General features: G+C 38.7%; 1 protein-coding gene across 2 annotated transcripts in view; it reads right to left on the reverse strand.

Moving 5' to 3' along the window:
- NOTCH2 (notch receptor 2) overlaps positions 1-19,773 on the reverse strand; it is a 164,911-nt gene that overhangs the window by 114,476 nt on the left and 30,662 nt on the right. For both annotated transcript variants that reach the window (XM_086717958.1, XM_086717959.1), the window contains exon 2: positions 9,362-9,443. In XM_086717958.1, the coding sequence (XP_086574084.1) occupies positions 9,362-9,443 (82 nt within the window). The remainder of the gene's footprint in view (positions 1-9,361; positions 9,444-19,773) is intronic.

The raw sequence follows: 19,773 nt of genomic DNA on the forward strand, positions 1-19,773 counted from the left end.
ATATGATGGCTGGTAGGTGGGGCCTTTGAGAGGTTATTAGGTGATAAAATCATGAGGGTGGGGTCCTTGTGATGGGGTTAGTGCCCACATAGGGGATGAAGGGACCGGAGCTTTCTTTCCCCACCAAATGAAAATATAGAGAAGGTAGCCATCTGCAAACCAGGAAGAAGGTCCTCACAGGGAACAGAGTCTGTCAGCACCTTGATCTTAGACATCTCAGCCTCCAGAACTGTGCGAAATAAACGTCTGTTATTTAAGCCACCCAGTCTGTGGTAGTTTGTTACAGGAGCCTGAGCTGACTGAGACAAAGAGTAAGAATCCTGCAGTGCTTCAGTCTATCTGATTTTCAGTGTTCAGGATACAGGATTATAGATAGATACAGTGGGTACAGGAAAGTGGCCTGAATCTATACAGGTTCAGGACTCTAAATGCTACTATCCTACATAAGTCCTAATCAAGTTATTTTCTCATTACCACCTACTTTCTCCTCATACTTATGTGGAGAAAAACATGGGGTACGATGCTCTAGTTGGATGTGTTTACTATGTAATACCACCTGTCACTGAAATAGTGCCTTTATTAGTCTTTGTTTTCACTTTTCTTTCATAAAATCCTTTCCACAAAGATCTAAGTAATCATTTGCATAGGAGAGGACCATTTTAAACACAAGGTAATTGCATTAATATGGGAAAGCTGAAGGCATCAGTATAGAAATCAGTAAGACATTTTTGGACACTGAGGATGAAGTGCTAGTAGAGATTACTGACAATGGATAAATAGAATATAGGAAACTTTGGGAAGCCCCCAGAGAAACTGTAATTTACCTCACATCAAAATGTAAAGTAAAACACAACTAAGACAAATATGAAAACAAAAAACTCACAAAACTCACAAAACACGACAGTGGGGGTGGAGGAGACACCAAATTTTATTCCTAGCTACAAGATGTTGAGAAGGGCACGTAAATGCAAACCTCCTTCATGCCCACACATTTATGCTAGCTCAATGAGGAAAAAAGTATTTGGGAATTTTTAGATAATTAAATTTCTTATCACATTCTGATATCCCTACCTCTCTGTATTCAATCTTGCTAGCCTCGATGAAAGACAGACAGCCAAAATTTTAAATGAAGGATTTAATTAAGCTACTCCAGATCCTGGATGAAAAATATTTCTCATCCTGCTTAGTCACAAGAAAAAAAGGGAGAAAAGAATTCCTACATGAAATTAATGGTGCTGACATGACACAATGGAACAATAAGAAAGAAACTTTACAGAGGATTATGGTCAACTTAGGAACTGTACTGAAAGAAGCCTAGCTACTCTCCCATCTATTCATGCCAGGTTGTAGGCCAAAATTAGTTGATTTAACTTTGGCAGTTACCCAAGACAGGCAAAAGGACACAGGCAGAGTCTAAGAACCACCTTCTCTTACCTCTTTATCTAACACCAAAGTTTTATAAAGGTTCCAGCGTAAAGAATAAACATCAGTTGAAATGAGTATGAGAATTGTTGTTCTGTATTATAAGAAGCTGATAATCAAGACTTACTTTATAAAAAATTCTTCAGGGCCACCTAATATATTTGCTAAAGGATTTTTCAAACATATAATGTTAATAAGAAGAATCGCTTAAGAATGATACTGTTGAAGGGTCCAGATCTCAAGTCCTAAATAAAGACAGCCTCACGGGACATACCTCTATCATCTGTAACTCACTATGCAAATGTAAGGCACTATGTTTAACAACTTGTGACTTCTGAGCTGGCAGCAACATTTATCAGAAGTCGCTGAATTTGACCTGTCTCGTTTTCACAGCTGCATAAAATCCATCTGGACTTGTTCATTTTCCATTAGGCAAAAGAAGAGAGAAGTTTCAAGTTTTTCAATTCAATTTTCTCTACTAAAGAGCATTTTAATGGATACTACCCTCTATCCCCACCTTCACTGTCTTCTTCTATTTCATCTGCAGCAACTGCACTGAGCTTTCAAGTCAAAGGCCACTTCTCAGAAATGCAGCATTAGCCAAGCCTGGCCCATGTATACTCACAGAGCTACAAGCAGATACAATACTCTAGGATTATGTACAAAAATTCTCAACAAAATACTGTACTAACAAACCGAATCCAACAATACATTTAAAAAAATCATTTACCATGATCAACTGGGATTTATTCCTGGGTTGCAAGGATGGCTCAATATCCACAAATCAATCAATATAATACATCACATCAATAAGAGAAAGGATAAGAACCATATGATCATTTCATTAGATGCAGAAAAGGCATTTGACAAAGTACAGCATCTATTCATGATAAAAGTCCTAAACAAAGTCGGTTTAGAGCGAACATACTTCAACATAATAACGGTCATCTAAGAAAAACCCACAACTAACATCATCCGTAAGGGGGAAAAACTGAGAGCTTTTCCCCTAAATTCAGTAACAAGAAAAGGGTGTCCCACTCTCACCACTTTTATTCAACACTGTACTGGAAAGTCACAGCCACAGCAATGAGACAACAAAAGGAAATAAAAGGCATCCAAATTGGTAGGGAAGAAGTAAAACTTTCACTATATGCAGATGACATGATACTATATATAGAAAACCCAAAAGACTCTACCAAAAAAACTGTGAGAACTGATAAACAAATTCAGTAAAGTCTCAGGATATGAAATCAATGTACATAAATCTATTGCATTTCTATACACCAATAATGAAGCAGCAGAAAGAGAAATGAAAAAAATAATCCCATTTACAACTGCACCCAAAATAATAAAATACTTAGGAATAAACCTTACCAAAGAGTACCAATGTACTCTGAACTATAAAATACTGATGAAAGAAACTGCAGTTGACACAAAGACATGGAAAGACACCCCATGCTCATGGACTGGAAGAACAAATATTGTTAAAATGTCTATACTACCCAAAGCAATCTACACATTTAATGCAATCCCTATCAAAATACCAACAGCATTTTTTACAGAACTAAAACAAACAATTCTAAAATTTGTATAGAACCACAAAAGACCCCAAATGGCCAAAGTAATCTTGAAAAAGAAAAGCAAACCTGGAGGTATCATGATTCCAGACTTCCAGTTATGTTACAAAGCTGTAGTCATCAAAACAGTACGGTACTGGCACAAAAATAGACATGTAGATCAATGGAACAGAATAGGAAGCCCAGAAATGAACCCACAACTGTTTGCATTAATGCTGACATTCTAAATTATTGCATTAAATATTACTGATCTTGGTAACTGGGTTTTCTGATACCCTCTTTAATTTTATACCTGAGATGAATCCCTCACTCACCTTTCCCTGGCCTTAGCCCTACCAGTCACTGGCAGTTTCTGTTCTGAAGGGCATTACAGTCCGTCACTTCACAACTCACTTTGCAACAGGCTAGTAAGACTCACTGTGAACCTCTTTAAGAAGTCCAGGTTGGGGCGCCTGGGTGGCGCAGTCGGTTAAGCGGCCGACTTCAGCCAGGTCACGATCTCGCGGTCCGTGAGTTCGAGCCCCGCGTCGGGCTCTGGGCTGATGGCTCAGAGCCTGGAGCCTGTTTCCGATTCTGTGTCTCCCTCTCTCTCTGCCCCTCCCCCGTTCATGCTCTGTCTCTCTCTGTCCCAAAAATAAATAAATGTTGAAAAAAAAAAAAAATTTTAAAAAAAAGAAGTCCAGGTTAATGAATTGATAATTACTTTATGACTTCCGAAAGAGTGTGAAACAATGTGATAACACTATCGATTACTTGCAACCACTACCACAGGCTTCAGTTATCCGTTATACTGATATATATAAACAGCATACAATAAAGAAGTAATTCTTGAATTAATAGCTCCTTAAGCATCACACTGAAAAAATATTACTCTGTGAAAGGTATTTAGTAAGCAAAAGACAGTATTTTTCATTTTGTGGTAAAGATAAAATAACTACAGAAATGTGGCCAGGCTTCTGCTAGCATCTGCCAGAAAAACTGTCCATAAGATATTCTGCTAAATAGGGCATCCCACTTGAAGGAATCTTCTTGGCAGAACCGGGTTCAGCAGAGAAGAAAGAGAAAGTGATTTAACAGTTGACATTTTTCCCAGTGTATCTCTTGGATCTGACGTTGCCCTGAACAGCACTGAATGCACTAACAAGGTGAGTGAAATGGGAAAATGTTGAGTCAGCCATGACTTGTGAAAATGCCTTTCTAGGAGAACACCACCACCACAAATATTGATAGCACCTCCTCTACTATAAGCCAGGCTCTGGAAGATTCCGAGTGTCTCTATTCTCTCCTGACTACATAGAAACATATCAAGAGGACAAAGAAGGCAGTGGCTCCAGTTTTCCTGGAACGGCTTTAGGAGGTCTACACCATTAGCCCTAATCCTGGCAAGGAAAACTGTTAGTTGTTAATGTTGAAATGTTTCTTACAGCTAGTAGACCAATTTTAGGTAAATTGTGAAACAAAGTTGTACTTTATAACATTTTATATTTATAATGATTTACTTTAAAATGTAGTTCCTAGTTAGGTATTTTGGCAAAAAGTAGAGATTCTCAAATGCAATCATCCATCCACAGGTACCTATGTAACTCATGGTGACTTTCCAGTGTTTAATAAACACTATGCTAGTTACCTCCTAAGTGGTATGTAGAAATTTTTGGAAGAGTCCTTTATAATGATAATTTTTATCATTAAAAATAATGGCAGAGTAATTATATCAGATCAACTCTCTTGCTCACAATAATTAGACACTGTGGACAATATATTAAAGGTACCGGGGAGTAATCAAAAGCAGGCAGAAACTGGAAGGGATATGAGCCTCAAAAGAAGAAAAGCAAACTATATGAAACCTACATTTATATAGCTTTTTCCCTGAAGGTATTCCTCAGTCCACACAGCACAAGAGGAACAGAATGCAAGCAGAAAATGGAAGTCTTACTGAGCTGAGGAGTCAAAGCTATTTGGAACTGTCTAAGAAACTAGAATTTGAGGAGGAGAAATCCTGGAAAAGACAGAACCACAGAGCGGGTAGCCCTAAAATATGCATACGACTCCCACTTAAATCCTTAAATGATTCCTGGCTGTGCATGAACAAGGTACTTAGGAACCCAAAGGAAAGCAAGAGCTGGAAGGCTGAAAGGCTGAAAGGCTGAGCTTGGTTCTGGGGAGTCAGAAGCTTGAATTCAAGTCCTACTAAATTAGAAAGGTTTGGGAAATACTAGGCTTACCAAGCACCTCACACTTCCCACTGATCCCCTTGAGGAGTCATACCTTTGGAGTAAGGACCACATCCCAGTACTAAGACTTATACTGTCAGACTAAAGGCAAAACAGAACTGGCAAAACAAGGTCTAAAACCAAGGCTTCATAGGATCAAGGTGATCTTCCAGTAATGTAACTGCCTGGTAAAACAAAACTCACCACTCTTTGGTGGAAGATAAACTTTAAAGTGCATCACTGACAATGCCTAGTAAATAACAAATACTACCATAAATGAGAACTAAAGGGAAATTGTACCCAAAGTCAAGAGAAAGAGCTGTTGATACAAACATACCCAAAGACAATCCAGATGTTAAGAACTGACAGATAAGGACTGCAAATAACTATGATAAATATGCCTTTAAAAATGCACACTTTGTAAATTTTACAAATCATAACCATACCCTCCCCCAACATTCTAGCAAATTTGAGTTACCCATGATTTTCAATCAAATTGGGATTTGGAATGGTTTATATTTGAAAGCCTGAGACAAACAACTTGAAAGTGATTAATGACAGCCAAACTTAATTATATATTTATACCTCCCAGTAGGACAAGGGAGAGAATAAAATGTCTTATCTCTCTGTAGTGAGAGGGCTTTATTAAGATCTGACAACAACTATTTAGGAGCAATAATTGAGTTTTATGCAAGATTACACAGGTTTTCCTTGTCTGGCATCATAGACTATGATAGGGTACTTAGGCTCCTAACAGTGAGAAAAAAACTGTTGAGCTGTGTACAAAACTAACCTTTAAAAGTACTTATCCTCATCTGTCAATGTGATCTTATCAAGGATTTCTATAATTTCTATAAACAACCATTATATTTTAGCTGAATCAGTAGCATTATGCTCTTTAAACAGATAGTCAGATACCTTCTACTTTAAAACATTTCCATTAATTCCCGTTCCCCATCCCCTTGTAAAAAGAATTTGGCTTCAACTTTCTTTTCTTAATCCACTAAGCAATCTCATGAATAAAAAGATAATCATATGCCTTGCATGTCTGACGTCATTTTTATAGAACTTCTAAGTGTTCTAATATCCATTTACCATTTTGGGAAAATAATATTTACTGAACAAGCTAGATTACCTTCCTTCCCCAAGGAAAAAAGCAAAGTTGGTGAAGATACAATGAAAGGTCTGTTAAGTAGATGTCATTTTTTTTAAGTTGATTTATTTTGAGAGAGAGAGACAGAGAGAGACAGACAGAATGCACAAGCAGGGGAGGGGCAGAGGGAGAGAGAGAGAGAATCCCAAACAGGCTCTGCACTGTCAGCATGGAGCCCAATGCAGGGCTTGAACTCACGAACCGTGAGATCATGACCTGAGCCAAAATCAAGACTTGGACACATAACCAACTGAGCTACCCAGGTGCCCCGGATGTTATTTTTGCTTAAAATGTTGCTTATCATTCTGTGGCATTTGCAGAGATGACTGACTTGGCCTCCCTGATGTTGTCCTTGCTTTTCCTATGTCCACTTACGTTGACACTGCCAGTCCTGATGACGCCAAAAGGTAGAGAAATACTCTCTACTCTCTATCTATAATATCTCCCGGTGTAGATAAGCACTCTCTTCTTACAAGTTTTATTGTTCATATTGGTGTCCCCAAAGAACAGCCTCATCCATTTCTTTTCTTACTCCCCCTTCTCAGAGGGCTTGTTTCCCTCACAACCTCAGGGTTGGAGGACAGCTGAGGGACCCCCCAGAACTATATCCATAAGCAGCCTAACCCATCAACAATTACCAAGCATCTAGGGGCAGAATGTATGCAGCTCCATTTCTGTCAACCACAAAGTGAGTTCCCTGTTCCCTAGAAGTGCTTCTTCTAGAAACTGGGGGCAACTTTGTCTCTCTCACCTTGGTTGGAGAGTTTGAGACTAACAGGCCACAAATCTGTCTCCCAAAAGCGACCCTTAGTGTCCTCTCCTGGTAAGTGCTCAGAGACTAGTCTCTCCCATGTCAGACCACAAATACATAGGCCAACACTTAGAATCTATTTGAAATTCCCCCTACATAAGTCACCAAGTTGAGTTGTGTCCAAATAGGACTGAAGTGCCTCTCAATATAGTACTACCATCCTGGATGCTGTGTGAAGCAAATAAAATTCTCAGAGGGGAGGATCAGTATCTTCTTATTTAAGACATGGATTTAAAAAATATGTGAACGTTGGGGCGCCTGGGTGGCTCAGTCGGTTGAGCATCCGACTTCAGCTCAGGTCATGATCTCACAGTTGACAAGTTCGAGCCCCACATCAGGCTCTGTGCTGACAGCTCAGAACCTGGAGCCTGCTTCTGATTCTGTGTCTCCCTCCCTCTCTGCCTCTCCCCTGCTTGTGCTCTGTCTCTCTCTGTCTCAAAAATAAAGATAAATGTTTTTTAAAAATTTTAAAAAAAATACGTGAACGATGGTATCTATTGGCATCTTTTAGTTCACGAAATACATTGTTAAGCTCTAGCTGCATTACCAGCTACTCCACCAGGCAGTAACTATACAAAAATGCACAAGGCAAGGACCTGCAGTCTAGTAGGAGAAACAAACACATCCACAAATGATCATAATGTAATGGGGTAACTACCACAAGAGGGGTGAATAATAAAATAAAGCAAGTAACCTAGACACCAGGTGCCAAAAAGGGCCTGAAGATTTTGGTAGCCAGTTCTAAGGTATTAAGTTCCTCCCCGTCATTATCTCTAGTTGTGTCACCATTCTGAGAGGAGACTACATCACATTTTTGTTTTTGTTTTTTGTTTTCCAGCTAGAAAAACTAGGTGAGCAGCTCATTATCAATTACATAAAAAATTTCATTTCCAGTATTGTCTTTATTCCAATCCAAACAACCTATGGTTAAACTTCACCATCATCACCACTTAAAATATTGTCACTCAGGTGAAGAGTTATGTTTCCTGACCTGCAAAAATTCTTTTTTTATGACATTAAAGAACTTAGATCCGAGGGTCAGAATGGACTTGATTGGAACAATTGTCATTATTATTTTTATGGTATTCAATTAAATATCCAGAGAAGAAATAAAAACATGTTGGATAAGGTCATTTAAAATGCTTATCAAGCAAGTACTGCTACCAAAGCACAGAACAAAGATACAGCCCATACAAGTGTTAAAGAAAACAAAAGTCCTATTATCAAATCTTATTTTCCATGATATAAATAGAACGAATACATTCTCCTGTTAAAAATTTTCAAATGAGCTGGATGGAAAAGAGGAGCTATTTATGAGATAATCTCACAGGCCTCCTCAAATCAACGAAAAGCATAAACTAGGTTGTTGGAGAAAAAAGAAAAACTGCTCCTAAGAAACTAGCCTACACTCCCTAGTACTGTTCCTGACTCTTACTCTTTTAAACCCCTATAGTGACATTCTCCATGGCACCTGCTTTCTGTCCCATCCCTGCAGGTGCATGCCTCCTTCTCACAGTCTCTCTTTCTGAACTGGACTTTTTTACACCAGAAAAAATAGTTTTGCATGGCTATAATATTCACTTACACTAGGCAGAATTAAAGCTAGTATCAATTGTGGTTTGACTTAAAAACAAGATCATAACTAACGTGTTGAGGAGCGATTCTAGGAATGTACCCAATATACATTAACTAGTCACTCACTGAAAAGTCTTTTTCATAATGAAGAAGATAACGATGAGATAAGAAGTTCTTGTTAACCATTTATCTGACATCCACATCCTTCCATCCTCATTGCTCACAAAATTACACCAGAAAAGTTAGAGACCCAGTAACATTCACAGAAGTATTAAAAATAGAATTAGTGGGGTGCCTGGGTGGCTCAGTCGGTTAAGCATCTGACTTCAGCCCAGGTCATGATCTCACAGTTCGTGAGTTTGAGCCCCGCGTCAGGCTCTGTGCTGACGGCTCAGAGCCTGGAGCCTGCTTTGGATTCTGTGTCTCCCTCTCTCTCTGCCCCTCCCCCACTCTCACTCTGTCTCCTGCTCCTTAAAAAATAAACGTTAAAAAAAAAAATTCTTTTAATAAAAAAAAAAAATAAATAGAATTAGTAGGACCAAATCTTGTCCAGTGTGCTATTGAGGAAAAATAAAATATATAAACAGGGAAAAAAACAAACAGAAAAACTTACTTGCAGTATCCTGTACCATTGTGGTAGGTAACACATATTCCTTCATTTACACAGGGCTCATAGCTGTCCCGACACTGCAATGCTAAAAATAAAAACAAATGCGTATTAGAAATAAGTCACTAATCATAACCCTCAGACAGCAAAGAAATGTTACCCAATCTAGGTCAACATCCGTTCCTATATCCGACCTGATCTGGGTTTCCCTTTAGAGGTTCAATCAGGTTTTCTTGTTTGCTTGCTTTGTTTTGTTTTTGTCCTTTGGCTTCTGGGGTCATAGGAGCATGGAAGCTCATCCTAGGAGTCTCTTCCTATAATAACTGTTTTGTAGTCTTGAACGATGCCCCTAATTATCTGTGCCTCTATCTCTCCAGCTATTGCATCCCTATCTCCCAATGATACTAAGAAAATTAAAGCTCTAACATCCATGATATGCCATGAGCACCTTTAGTTTGGAAACATAAGGATTCATCAATGAATATTTAGGAAGACCTGGGTAGATATCAGGTCACCATGATATTAATGAATTACCTAAGGCTTCGAGTGAAGTTTTAAAACAGGCCACTTTAATATGTAACAGAAATATCAACAAAACTCATTGAACAAACTGTAATTGAGAGCCTAGTATGTATGAGGCACAGTACTAGGATCCAGAGAGAAAGGGGAAGTGGAATACATAAGAAATGAATAAGACATAATCTCTAGCCTTAAAGGGCTCACACAAAGATGGGGAGTAGACCACAAATGTGGATTATAGAGGAGGCGGGGGGTCAAAGTAAGGAAAATAAAAAGTTAAAGTTTTATACATGCAGATAAAACAATAACTTTCAAATTCTTAAACTCCAGTCCTTTTATAAGGCAACAAAAAGGCGCTTCACCACCACAATCCCTCCCCAAAAAAGACTACTCAGAAATAAACAGTAATAGTAGAAACTTTCACTGATTTCAGCCCGAAGAGAAGGGAGGCTACCCAAAGTCTACTACTCACTTGCTGGTTAACTACAATACCTTGATTGTTCAGCTTTCAGAGTTGGAATTTTCATCCCCAAAATCCTTATCATGAATCCTAATAACAATTGGAAAGGCAAGACAGAAAGCAACCTAGCCAAACAATAAAAATCAAAATTGAAGTTAATTAATTTTTCTGGAAGATTATTAAGATGTCCATTTCCTAGGGTGGTTATAAACCTGAAAGCAAAATTGAGAAGTCTCCACCTTTGAGTTTCCTCCAGCCATACTACTCTCTGAATAAACTGCTCAATATCAGAGGCTGTAGGCCTGCCCTGCTTGGGGCATCAAAATCAGCTTCCTTTCAGGGTGCGGGCAGGCACAAGCTGCATGTTACAACAACTACATTAACAATTACTGAGTAAGAACCCTCTATTTTCCCAGTACTGTGACCAACGGATGGAACCATTTGAGGACATGTTTACAGAAATCTCATCCCTTAAAATAATAATATTTTAAAAATAGTAATAACCATAGCAGCTAACACACTGTACTTACTAAATATCAGATACTATTTTAAACACTTTGCACAGACTAATTCAATGCTCCCTACGAGCCTATGAAGAAGTTAGTTTCATTATAACAGTTCCACAAAAAAGGTAAGTGACCTGCCTACCGCCACACCAGTGAGTTAAAGAGGCAGAACTTGAACCTAGGGAGTCCAGATCCTACAAGAGAGTCTGTGCTCTTAACTTCTGTGATACACTGCTTCCCAACCTCTGGCAGTTTTCTTCTCAGGATAGGCAGAACAGGTATTATTAGACCCATTGACTAGAAAGTGGAGGCCAAGGAGGTGAGGTGACCTCCTCGTGGAGCATCACACCACACTAGCTGTGCCAGTGCTGGGCCCGGGACCCAGGTCTCTTAGTGAGTCCAGCCCCATCTCTATGGCAGCCGTTGGGATCACACAGTCACTAAGCTGCAGCCTGAAGAGACAGATTCAGGAAGAGGGTCATCTTGTTGTCCATATCCCACTTCCCTGTAGGGCTCAAATGCTCCCTCTTCCCACACTGATAAGGCCAATGCTACAACTATAATTAAAACAGTTAATGTCAGGTTATTTCCTCCATACCAAAGTTCTCAAACTGTTTTTTTCATTCTCTTTAGACACTTTTATTAGTTTCAATGAGAACTTCCTGACTTTTTTCTATTTGCTTTTTTTCTTTAAATAAAAAAGAAACCTGTCAGTAGGAAAGGAATGTCCTGCAGGCAGGGAGCGGGCTAAGCTGCAGCCCTGTCCTCCCCCTGCAGGAGTCCTGGCGCAGGGGAGACTTGAAATCCCGCCTCCAGCACTCGCCTGCTGTACTACTGCAAGTACAGCACAACCTCACGGGGGCTCAATTTCCCTACCTGTAAACTACGCTGGCGTGGACTAAATGCTTCTGAAGGTCTCCTGCGATCCAACAGTGACACCTCCCTCGTCAAAAGTATGTGAATGGCATACCTGGTGCCTGGAGAAATCTATGCAGAAGGACATTAAGAACCTAGCCACCCATGACTCAGAAAGCCACGGGTGCAAAAAAAAATTACAGTCTGTTCCTATTAAGTGTCCTGGCAAATCATTACAGTGACAAGTTCAGAGAAACACAAACAACCCAAAGTCAGTATGTGGCAATCCATCTAGCAAATAACTTTACAGCCTAGCCTTAGTGAACCAATCAAATTCAGTGACCAAAAAGGAGGTGGGCTTACAGGGCTAAAAATTAATGCCATCTGGCTAATCTTTAGGATCACACTACCTTGACCCTTTAACGTTTACTAAGCCATGGTGCTCAAAGTGTGCATCAGAGTCAACTGGAGGGCCTGCTGGACCCCAGCCCCACAGTTTCTGATTAAGGAGGTCTAGAAGGGGCCTGGGCACTTGCATTCCTAACAAGTTCCCAGGTAATAGTGATGTTAAAGTCTGAGGAACCATACTTTGAGAACTTTAAGGAATCCCTAAGACTATACAATCCACTGGAGGTCTCAGGTAACCTAGATAGTAAGATGTTGCCTGAATAGACAAAAGAAAAATAAAGTAAAATTTGAGACTCATGACTTTGCTTAGGAGTAATCTGTAAATGAATAGTGTAATAATGTGCCATTCAAAGAGAAGTTAAAACTTTGATAATTTGAAAAAACTGCAGTGAGACCAGGAAAGATCTCATTTCAAAATTCAATTTGCCCTTCTTCCAATGTAAAACATTTAAATTTAACAGTGAAATTGAAAGCACCTTTGTATTTGTAGAGTAAAAAACAAACTGCTCAATCAGACCCCATTTACAGAACAGATGCTTAAACTAATGTCTTAGTAGACTCAGAGAAATGAGTCACTCACAAAAAGGGTAACTTTTTCTAAAATTTTCATCTTAAGCCACAGTGATCACTCAATAAATACTGCTGACTTAAATTAATCTCATATACTGTATGTGTGTGCATGCATGCCTTCCTCCCCGCCAAAAAGGGGTGAAAACAGCAGATTTCAATTTTATCATTCCATCACTTGGCAATGTGATACAAAATCTAGACACCAATTTCTAATTTTCACACATTTCCTGGGCAATGTACTTGGGGACTACGCTTCTAATGCTGAGAACACACTTACAAAGCATCTACTCCATGAGGTACTAGCCCAAATTCAGGGATTCCACGGTTAACAGAATAAAGTCCCTGTCCCCGTGAAGAGGGAAAGAGAGATTATAAATGAATAAATAAATAATGTCATTTCAGACAGTGGTAAGTGATAGATTCTGTTGGAAACAGAACCTGGATTTGGGAGACAGAGTAACTACAAAGGCTGGATAGAGTGACTAGGAAAGGCCTCTCTCAGAAGGTATCTTTGAGCCAAGATTTAAATGAAAAAGAATCATGAAGATGTGGGAAAGAGTAATCCCAAACAGAGAAAGAGCAAGTGTAAAGGCCATGAGATGGGAATGAGACTGGTATTCCAGGTGCACGTGGCTAGCGACTATTTAGCAAGGCAGAGAGTGGTAAGAGGCAGGCAGGGATTAGACTCCCATTTCTGGTCTAAGTGTGAAGGTAAGTACTGCTTGGCTTTAAGCAAGGACAATGACACCATCAGATTTGTGTTTGAAAACAGTGACGATTATAAAATGTTCCAGTGAGTGAAAGGTTTCTTTTTTACATATGTGTATATAAATTTAGTCAAGTCTTCCCTTTTTAGAATAGGTTGAAGATATCCATTCTCTTAGCTCCCCCAAAATGGTAAGAATTTTATTCTAACCTCATCCAATCTCCCAGAAGCCCCACTTGCAAAATGTTGGTCCAGCACTCTATAATCTACATTGACTTTCAGTTCTACTCAATTCTCAGAACTTACTCTCAGTTTGGCTTCAGAAGAACCAGACGAGAGGTCTATGCACTACCTTCACACAATGCCATGGTTCACACTTCTTCCAGGGACAGGCCTTTTCTTACGTCTTCCAGTCTACACCTTCAGGCTCGCCTTCAAGACTGCAGCCCACCTTCCCTGCCCAGTGCCCTCCCACCACAGTAAATGCGGTCTCTCCCTGGGACGGATCACCACTGCCCTCCAGGCCTCTACCTACTTCTCAGCTTCCTCTGCTGCCACTTCCCTCCACCATCTACACTCTACTCACTCTTTGGAGGCCCAGCCCACCTCCTGCCTCCCCCTCATAGCCTCCGAGTCTTACGACATTGACAACTCACTCACAGTTTAGCCCTTAATTCTATACGGTCTTCTCTCTCTGCTTGTCCATGTTTAAGTTCCAGAGGATAGAAGACCTTTCTTCTTTTCTATCTATTTGAGGCAATATAGTTTAATGCACCAGCATCTGAGCTTGGATTCTGGCTCCACCATTTACTATCTGTCTCTGTATCCACTTTGTGCTTCAGTTTCCTCACCTATAAAATCATCTCTCAGAACCCTGGTAAGAAATAAATAATTAACCACTTAAACAGCCTCGAACAATGCCTGATACAGAAGTAAGAACTCAAAAAAAACCTAGCTCACATAGTAGGTACTTAAATTCTTGGTAACTAAATGCATGATAAATGGTGCCTTTAGGGAAACTTGTTATATCAATCAAACCCTAGTTTAAACATACTGAGAAATCTAGAAAAATAGAAGAGCCCCAGGCAATTTAGGATGTAATATCATTAGGTGAAATAAATTCTTCCCAGTTGCCATCGATAACAATCTAATAAAAGACATACTGAACTACTACTACTACCACCAAAAAAAAAGAAAAGAAAAAAAAAGCAGAGGTCACTGCTTAAAAAAAAAAAAAAAAAAAAAAAAAAAAAAAGGTATAGTACTGGAATAGTACTGCAGGAATAAGAAGCCACTCACTAAAGGTACACACTATATATATGAGCAAAAATGTCTTTCAATTTTAACATGGTTCTATTACTATTGTTTGAAGAACTTACTGTGAGCATGGCCTTTTACTAGGCATTGCATGGAAATCAAACAAATGAAACAATTCCTATCCTCACAGTCCATACAATCTAATGAAGGGAAGTTAGGGGTAGGGGCAAAGAGAATGTGATCTACCCAAATGACTCTGAGATAAATACAAACAAAATAAAACTTGTTTTTATATCTTTAGCAAACCCTCTTCATATCAATCTCAGGACCACCCTAAAAAGAGCCGCTAAGAAATACAACCCAAACCCTTGTTGTTTAGCACTGTGTAACTCAGTCCAGACAAGGTTCTAGTATCGATTCAGGTTTATTGGCCTTATTTGTCTATAAATACTACAAAAAAAAAACAGAATAAGCTGTCATTGATTTTGACCAGGTCCAGGGCTTCAGGAATCTGCCCATTTAGGGACTGGCCCAAGGTATCCTGACTTGATGAAATCTTCCTTAAGATTTCGTCTAGGCGTCTGCCTAGTTTTCCAGGGCTTTTCAGTATCATGCCAGCTACATATCATTGGTTTAAAAGCCTCCCTTTGTTTTACGAATCTCTAACATGAGTAATTAAGTCTGCACCCCAGCCAGTTGTAATCTGAGCAGCCTTCAATGTGTTTCACTTGTTGCATTAACATGTAATCGCTGTGAATTGGCATTACTTGTTGCTTTGTAGCCTCTTCAAATAAGCCTCTGTTGTCTATCTCACATGATTTTTTTTTTCCATATCCTGCTCCACTGGTCTGCAGTGTGGTATGTGTTTGTGTTTATATCCACTGCTCACTCAAAAGCCGTTTTAATATCTTAAATGGGTGGGGTTCCTAAAATACGTGAAGAGAAGGTATACAGGGCCTTTTGAATTTTCTCTTTAACGTTTATGCAAATTTTGAGTACCAGCATTTGAGAGACAAGTCCTCTGAGTTTATGCCCTAGGACCTTGGCTACAGCTAGCTGCTGCTGCTGCTGCTGCTTCAGGCACATGGTGTCTGGAAGAGACCCGGTAAAATGAACAAAGCAAAGTTTTCCAAAATGACTGCTTGCATTATTACCAAAAGTAGGAGAATTGAGGGCAGACAGAGAGACATCAGGGATTTGCAATAATTCTCATAGCACCCTGTGATTTCAAACAACAAACTTCCACTAAACTTTTTATTCCATTTTTTGGGATCAAGCCATGAAAAAAAAAAAAAAATCCAAACAAACAGAAGTGCAGAAGCTTCAAATCCCAAGTGGTGCATTTAAATAAAAACAAAGTAGAGAAACATCTGTCTTCCTCTTTGAAATTCGTCTTGATTAAAAGGCAAATAAATACAACAAGGAAGATACCAGTTTTTTATTTTCCTGATAGTGTTACAAGGATTTCTATGTCCTTTACAGGTATCATCTAATAGAAAATGTGTTTCCTATTTAAGAGATGCTAATACCAGACCCATAAAGATTGAGGCTTAGGCTATAGAGTTCATAGCAAAATAGTATTACTTTTCAAAAAGAGGTATACCTTGATTTAAGAAAATATAACCAACAGAAACTGAAATTATAAATTACATAAGGGGGGGGGGCGCCTGGGTGGCTCAGTCGGGTAAGCATCCGAATTCAGCTCAGGTCATGATCTTGCGTCCTGAGTTTGAGCCCCGCATCCAGCTCTGTGCTGAAAACTCAGAGCCTGGAGCCTGCTTCAGATTCTGTATCTTCCTCTCTCTCTGCCCCTTCCCCACTCATGCTCTGTCTCTCTCTCTCTCAAAAATGAATAAATGTTAAAAAAAATTTTTTAATAAAAATAAATAAGTAAATAAATTACATAAGGGTGTTTTTGACATTACTAATGTAATATTCATTTTATAAAGATAACCATCCTAATGAGTTGATGAATCTAGAATAATCTTTTATTTTAAAAATGCCAATTTTGTCTATTTTATACTATTAGATTCACTGCAAAAAACAAAATCCATCAATATTTGCTGTGCTATATTGACATATACTATGCATTGTTATTTACTTTTTTATTTTTGTCTTCTTAAAGACTGCAGAAAAATTTTCATTTATGAGTTAAATAAAATTAATAATTATAAAAATATATTTATAAATCAGATGTGGCCAATTTGTTAATAATCACTTCTCCACACATGTGCATTCTTTCACTTGGAAAATACTTCCCCTCCCTTTCTTCCTTATCCATCTAGCTTACTCCTACCTATATTTCAAATCATAGATAAAACAATACCTTCCTTAAGAAGCCCTCAGAGACCCTCCAGTCTGATTTAGATGTTCCCCCTCTGTGCTCCCATTACATCCTAGGTAGATTTTTTTTTTTTTAAAGTGCTGGCTCACCTGTCTCTCTCCCTCATCTGGGTGCAAATTCCCTAAGATACAACTAGCTCATCTTTGTCTACCTGGGACCTAGCCCAGTGCTAGAACCGTAAGCAGGTACAGTCAATACTCAAGTTATTCAATGAACTATCTTTAACACAAAACCTATTAACAAAGTCAACAAGTCAACACCCAACTTGTGTTTAAAATGTTCTAAGGCCTCAATTTTAACAAGCATAGTGATCCCAAATGTGACTGTGCCTAATAATTCTGATATCATTTTGTATAAGCAGTAGAAAAGTAAAATGAGAAGGAAATAATGGTGCAAATTTCCTGGCCTTTAACAGGGAAGAGAAGTTGAGGAAGTGGAACCTTATTTTTCTAATCTTCACAAAACTAAACATATTTGGAAGTTCCTGCTTTAACATTTGCATGAATTAAAGATGCAGCTTCCCCCACTCTTCCCCATGAATCTTAAGCTATGTGTATTATGGTGAAGAATTGATTTAAGGGGTGACTGGGTGGCTCAGTCAGTTGAACGTCCGACTCTTGGTGTCAGCTCAGGTCATGATCTCACAGGTTCTTGAGTGTGAGCCAAGCCCCACGTCAGGCTCTGTGCTGACAGTGCAGAGCTTGCTTGGGATTCTGTCTCTCTCCCTCTATGTCCCCCTCCCTCCCAAAAAAAATAAATAAATAAAGATTTAAAAAAATGAATTCATTTAAATGAGTTGAACAAAAGCCAAAGTAATTTACATCTAAACAGCAAATACAGAAAACATAGTAATAAAAATTCCAAGTGAATGGTAAGCTAAGATCATATGTTTTCATTATATAGTACCATTTTCCCCAAGTAGATTCACTAACACACATCCACAGAAAAATAAGCACCAATCTGATCCAAAGTAGACCTGATGTATTTCTTCACTATGAGCATCTAACCCTTTGGAAAATGACACTGATCAAAATAATTACAGGATTTATATATCCAAAAGGTTCATTCAGGATCTCAGTATAATAAAACCCAAGTGCAGGGGGCGCAGGGCGCCTGGGTGGCTCATTCAGTTAAGTGTCTGACTTTGACTCAGGTCATGATCTCGTGGTTTTTTAGTTCGAGCCCCACGTCAGGCTCTGTGCTGACAGCCTGCTTCGGATTCTGTGTCTCCCCCTCTCTCCGCCCCTCCCATGCTCATGCTCTGTCTCTCTGTGTCTCTCTCTTGGTCTCTCAATAACAAATAAACGTTCAATTTTTTTTTAATAAATACAAAATAAATAAAATAAAACCCAAGGGAGGAAGAAGCTGTATCAGATCTAGAAGTTAAATTATTCTCTATACAAATATATATATAGTGACATATAGTGGTCAAAAAAGGCCAATCTGAGGAGTTATTCCATTGTCTTATATCTTCTATTACCTCCTCTGTTCTATGATGTATATCTGTTGTTATCAGAAACAAACTCAGCCTGTCACCAATTTCCTGTGCTTTTAGTAAATGCTCCCTTTTTAAAGCTTTTTAAAGACTATTTTGTTAAATACAGCTTCATTTTTTTTAAAAGCTCTTAATTTTAAATACATGCTTTTAAGTACCCTTGCTAGAAAAGAATTTTATAAATATATATAATCTTCTTGCTACCCACCCAAGAGAAACAAAAGTGCTCTTTTAGCTTAAATTGTTCAGAAAGCTTTTTAAAAGGAGCAGACAATTTCTATTGTTTGTTAATTTAGAGGTAGAGAACAAAATTATGTTAAAAATAAAAATGAAAAAACCTGAGATTGTTACATTTTATAAAATCATGGAGAATTCCCAAAACCAAATGGGGTAAATCCAGAGAACACCCTAGATTTCTTCATGGGTGTCTCTTCTGCAGCCTTTTTAAAACAACTTTGGTTGTAGCAATGAAGGCTACTCCCAAGAATCAAGTCACCAGAACACCGTAAACTGTCACCGTATGACAGAAAGTCTGAGTCCAGCATAAAGCACCTCTACGTGTTAAGCTAACTGTTCTGAAGCCAGGGCCTGAAGAAGCTAAGATCGCAACACTTGGGTTATTTCTACATTATTATCTGGGTGACAGAGGTTCCACATCTTCATCCAAAACCACTACTCACCTGTGGACAATATTCAACTCAAAACTCCTGCACATATCACTGAGAATTGTCTAAACCCAAGAGCTCAAAAGGTCCTACCCAGAATATTCCAGATAAGCACAGAAACCTTCATTGTGAGGAAAATGTCTAAATGTGGAGATGGTAAATGTATACCATTCCCATTTCCAGGAACATGTCTGGGACAACAACCTTGGAACAGAGGAAGGTAGACACTAGGAAAATATCAAATCTTTATTAACTACTGAGGGAAGAAAAAAACATGTAATATAGCATCAAACTTTAATTTTTATTTAGTTTTATTTTCAATCGCTCCCTTCTTTTCACTTGTTTCTTCAAACACAGATCAATGTCAACTCACACCAACATAACTTGGGCCCCAGGGTCAACAGAAAAAAGTAACAATAATGTACACTTAAAGGTGTTTGATGAAGAGCTGATAATTTCAATGTTCAACCAGGTCCTCTTTAAAACCCCTCTCCTCTGACACACAAACCTTTCAACTACTCATATTCTGTCTTTACTGTGAGTGTAAGAATTTACCTCTAAGACTACTTAGGTTTCTATGGAGTAAAAACAGCCCCACACACTGACAGTCACAATCTGGTGTGCAAATGGACA

This window comes from Puma concolor, chromosome C1, assembly GCF_028749965.1.
Source record: "Puma concolor isolate L17-30 chromosome C1, mPumCon1.1.hap2, whole genome shotgun sequence".
Taxonomy (NCBI): Eukaryota; Metazoa; Chordata; class Mammalia; order Carnivora; family Felidae; genus Puma; species Puma concolor.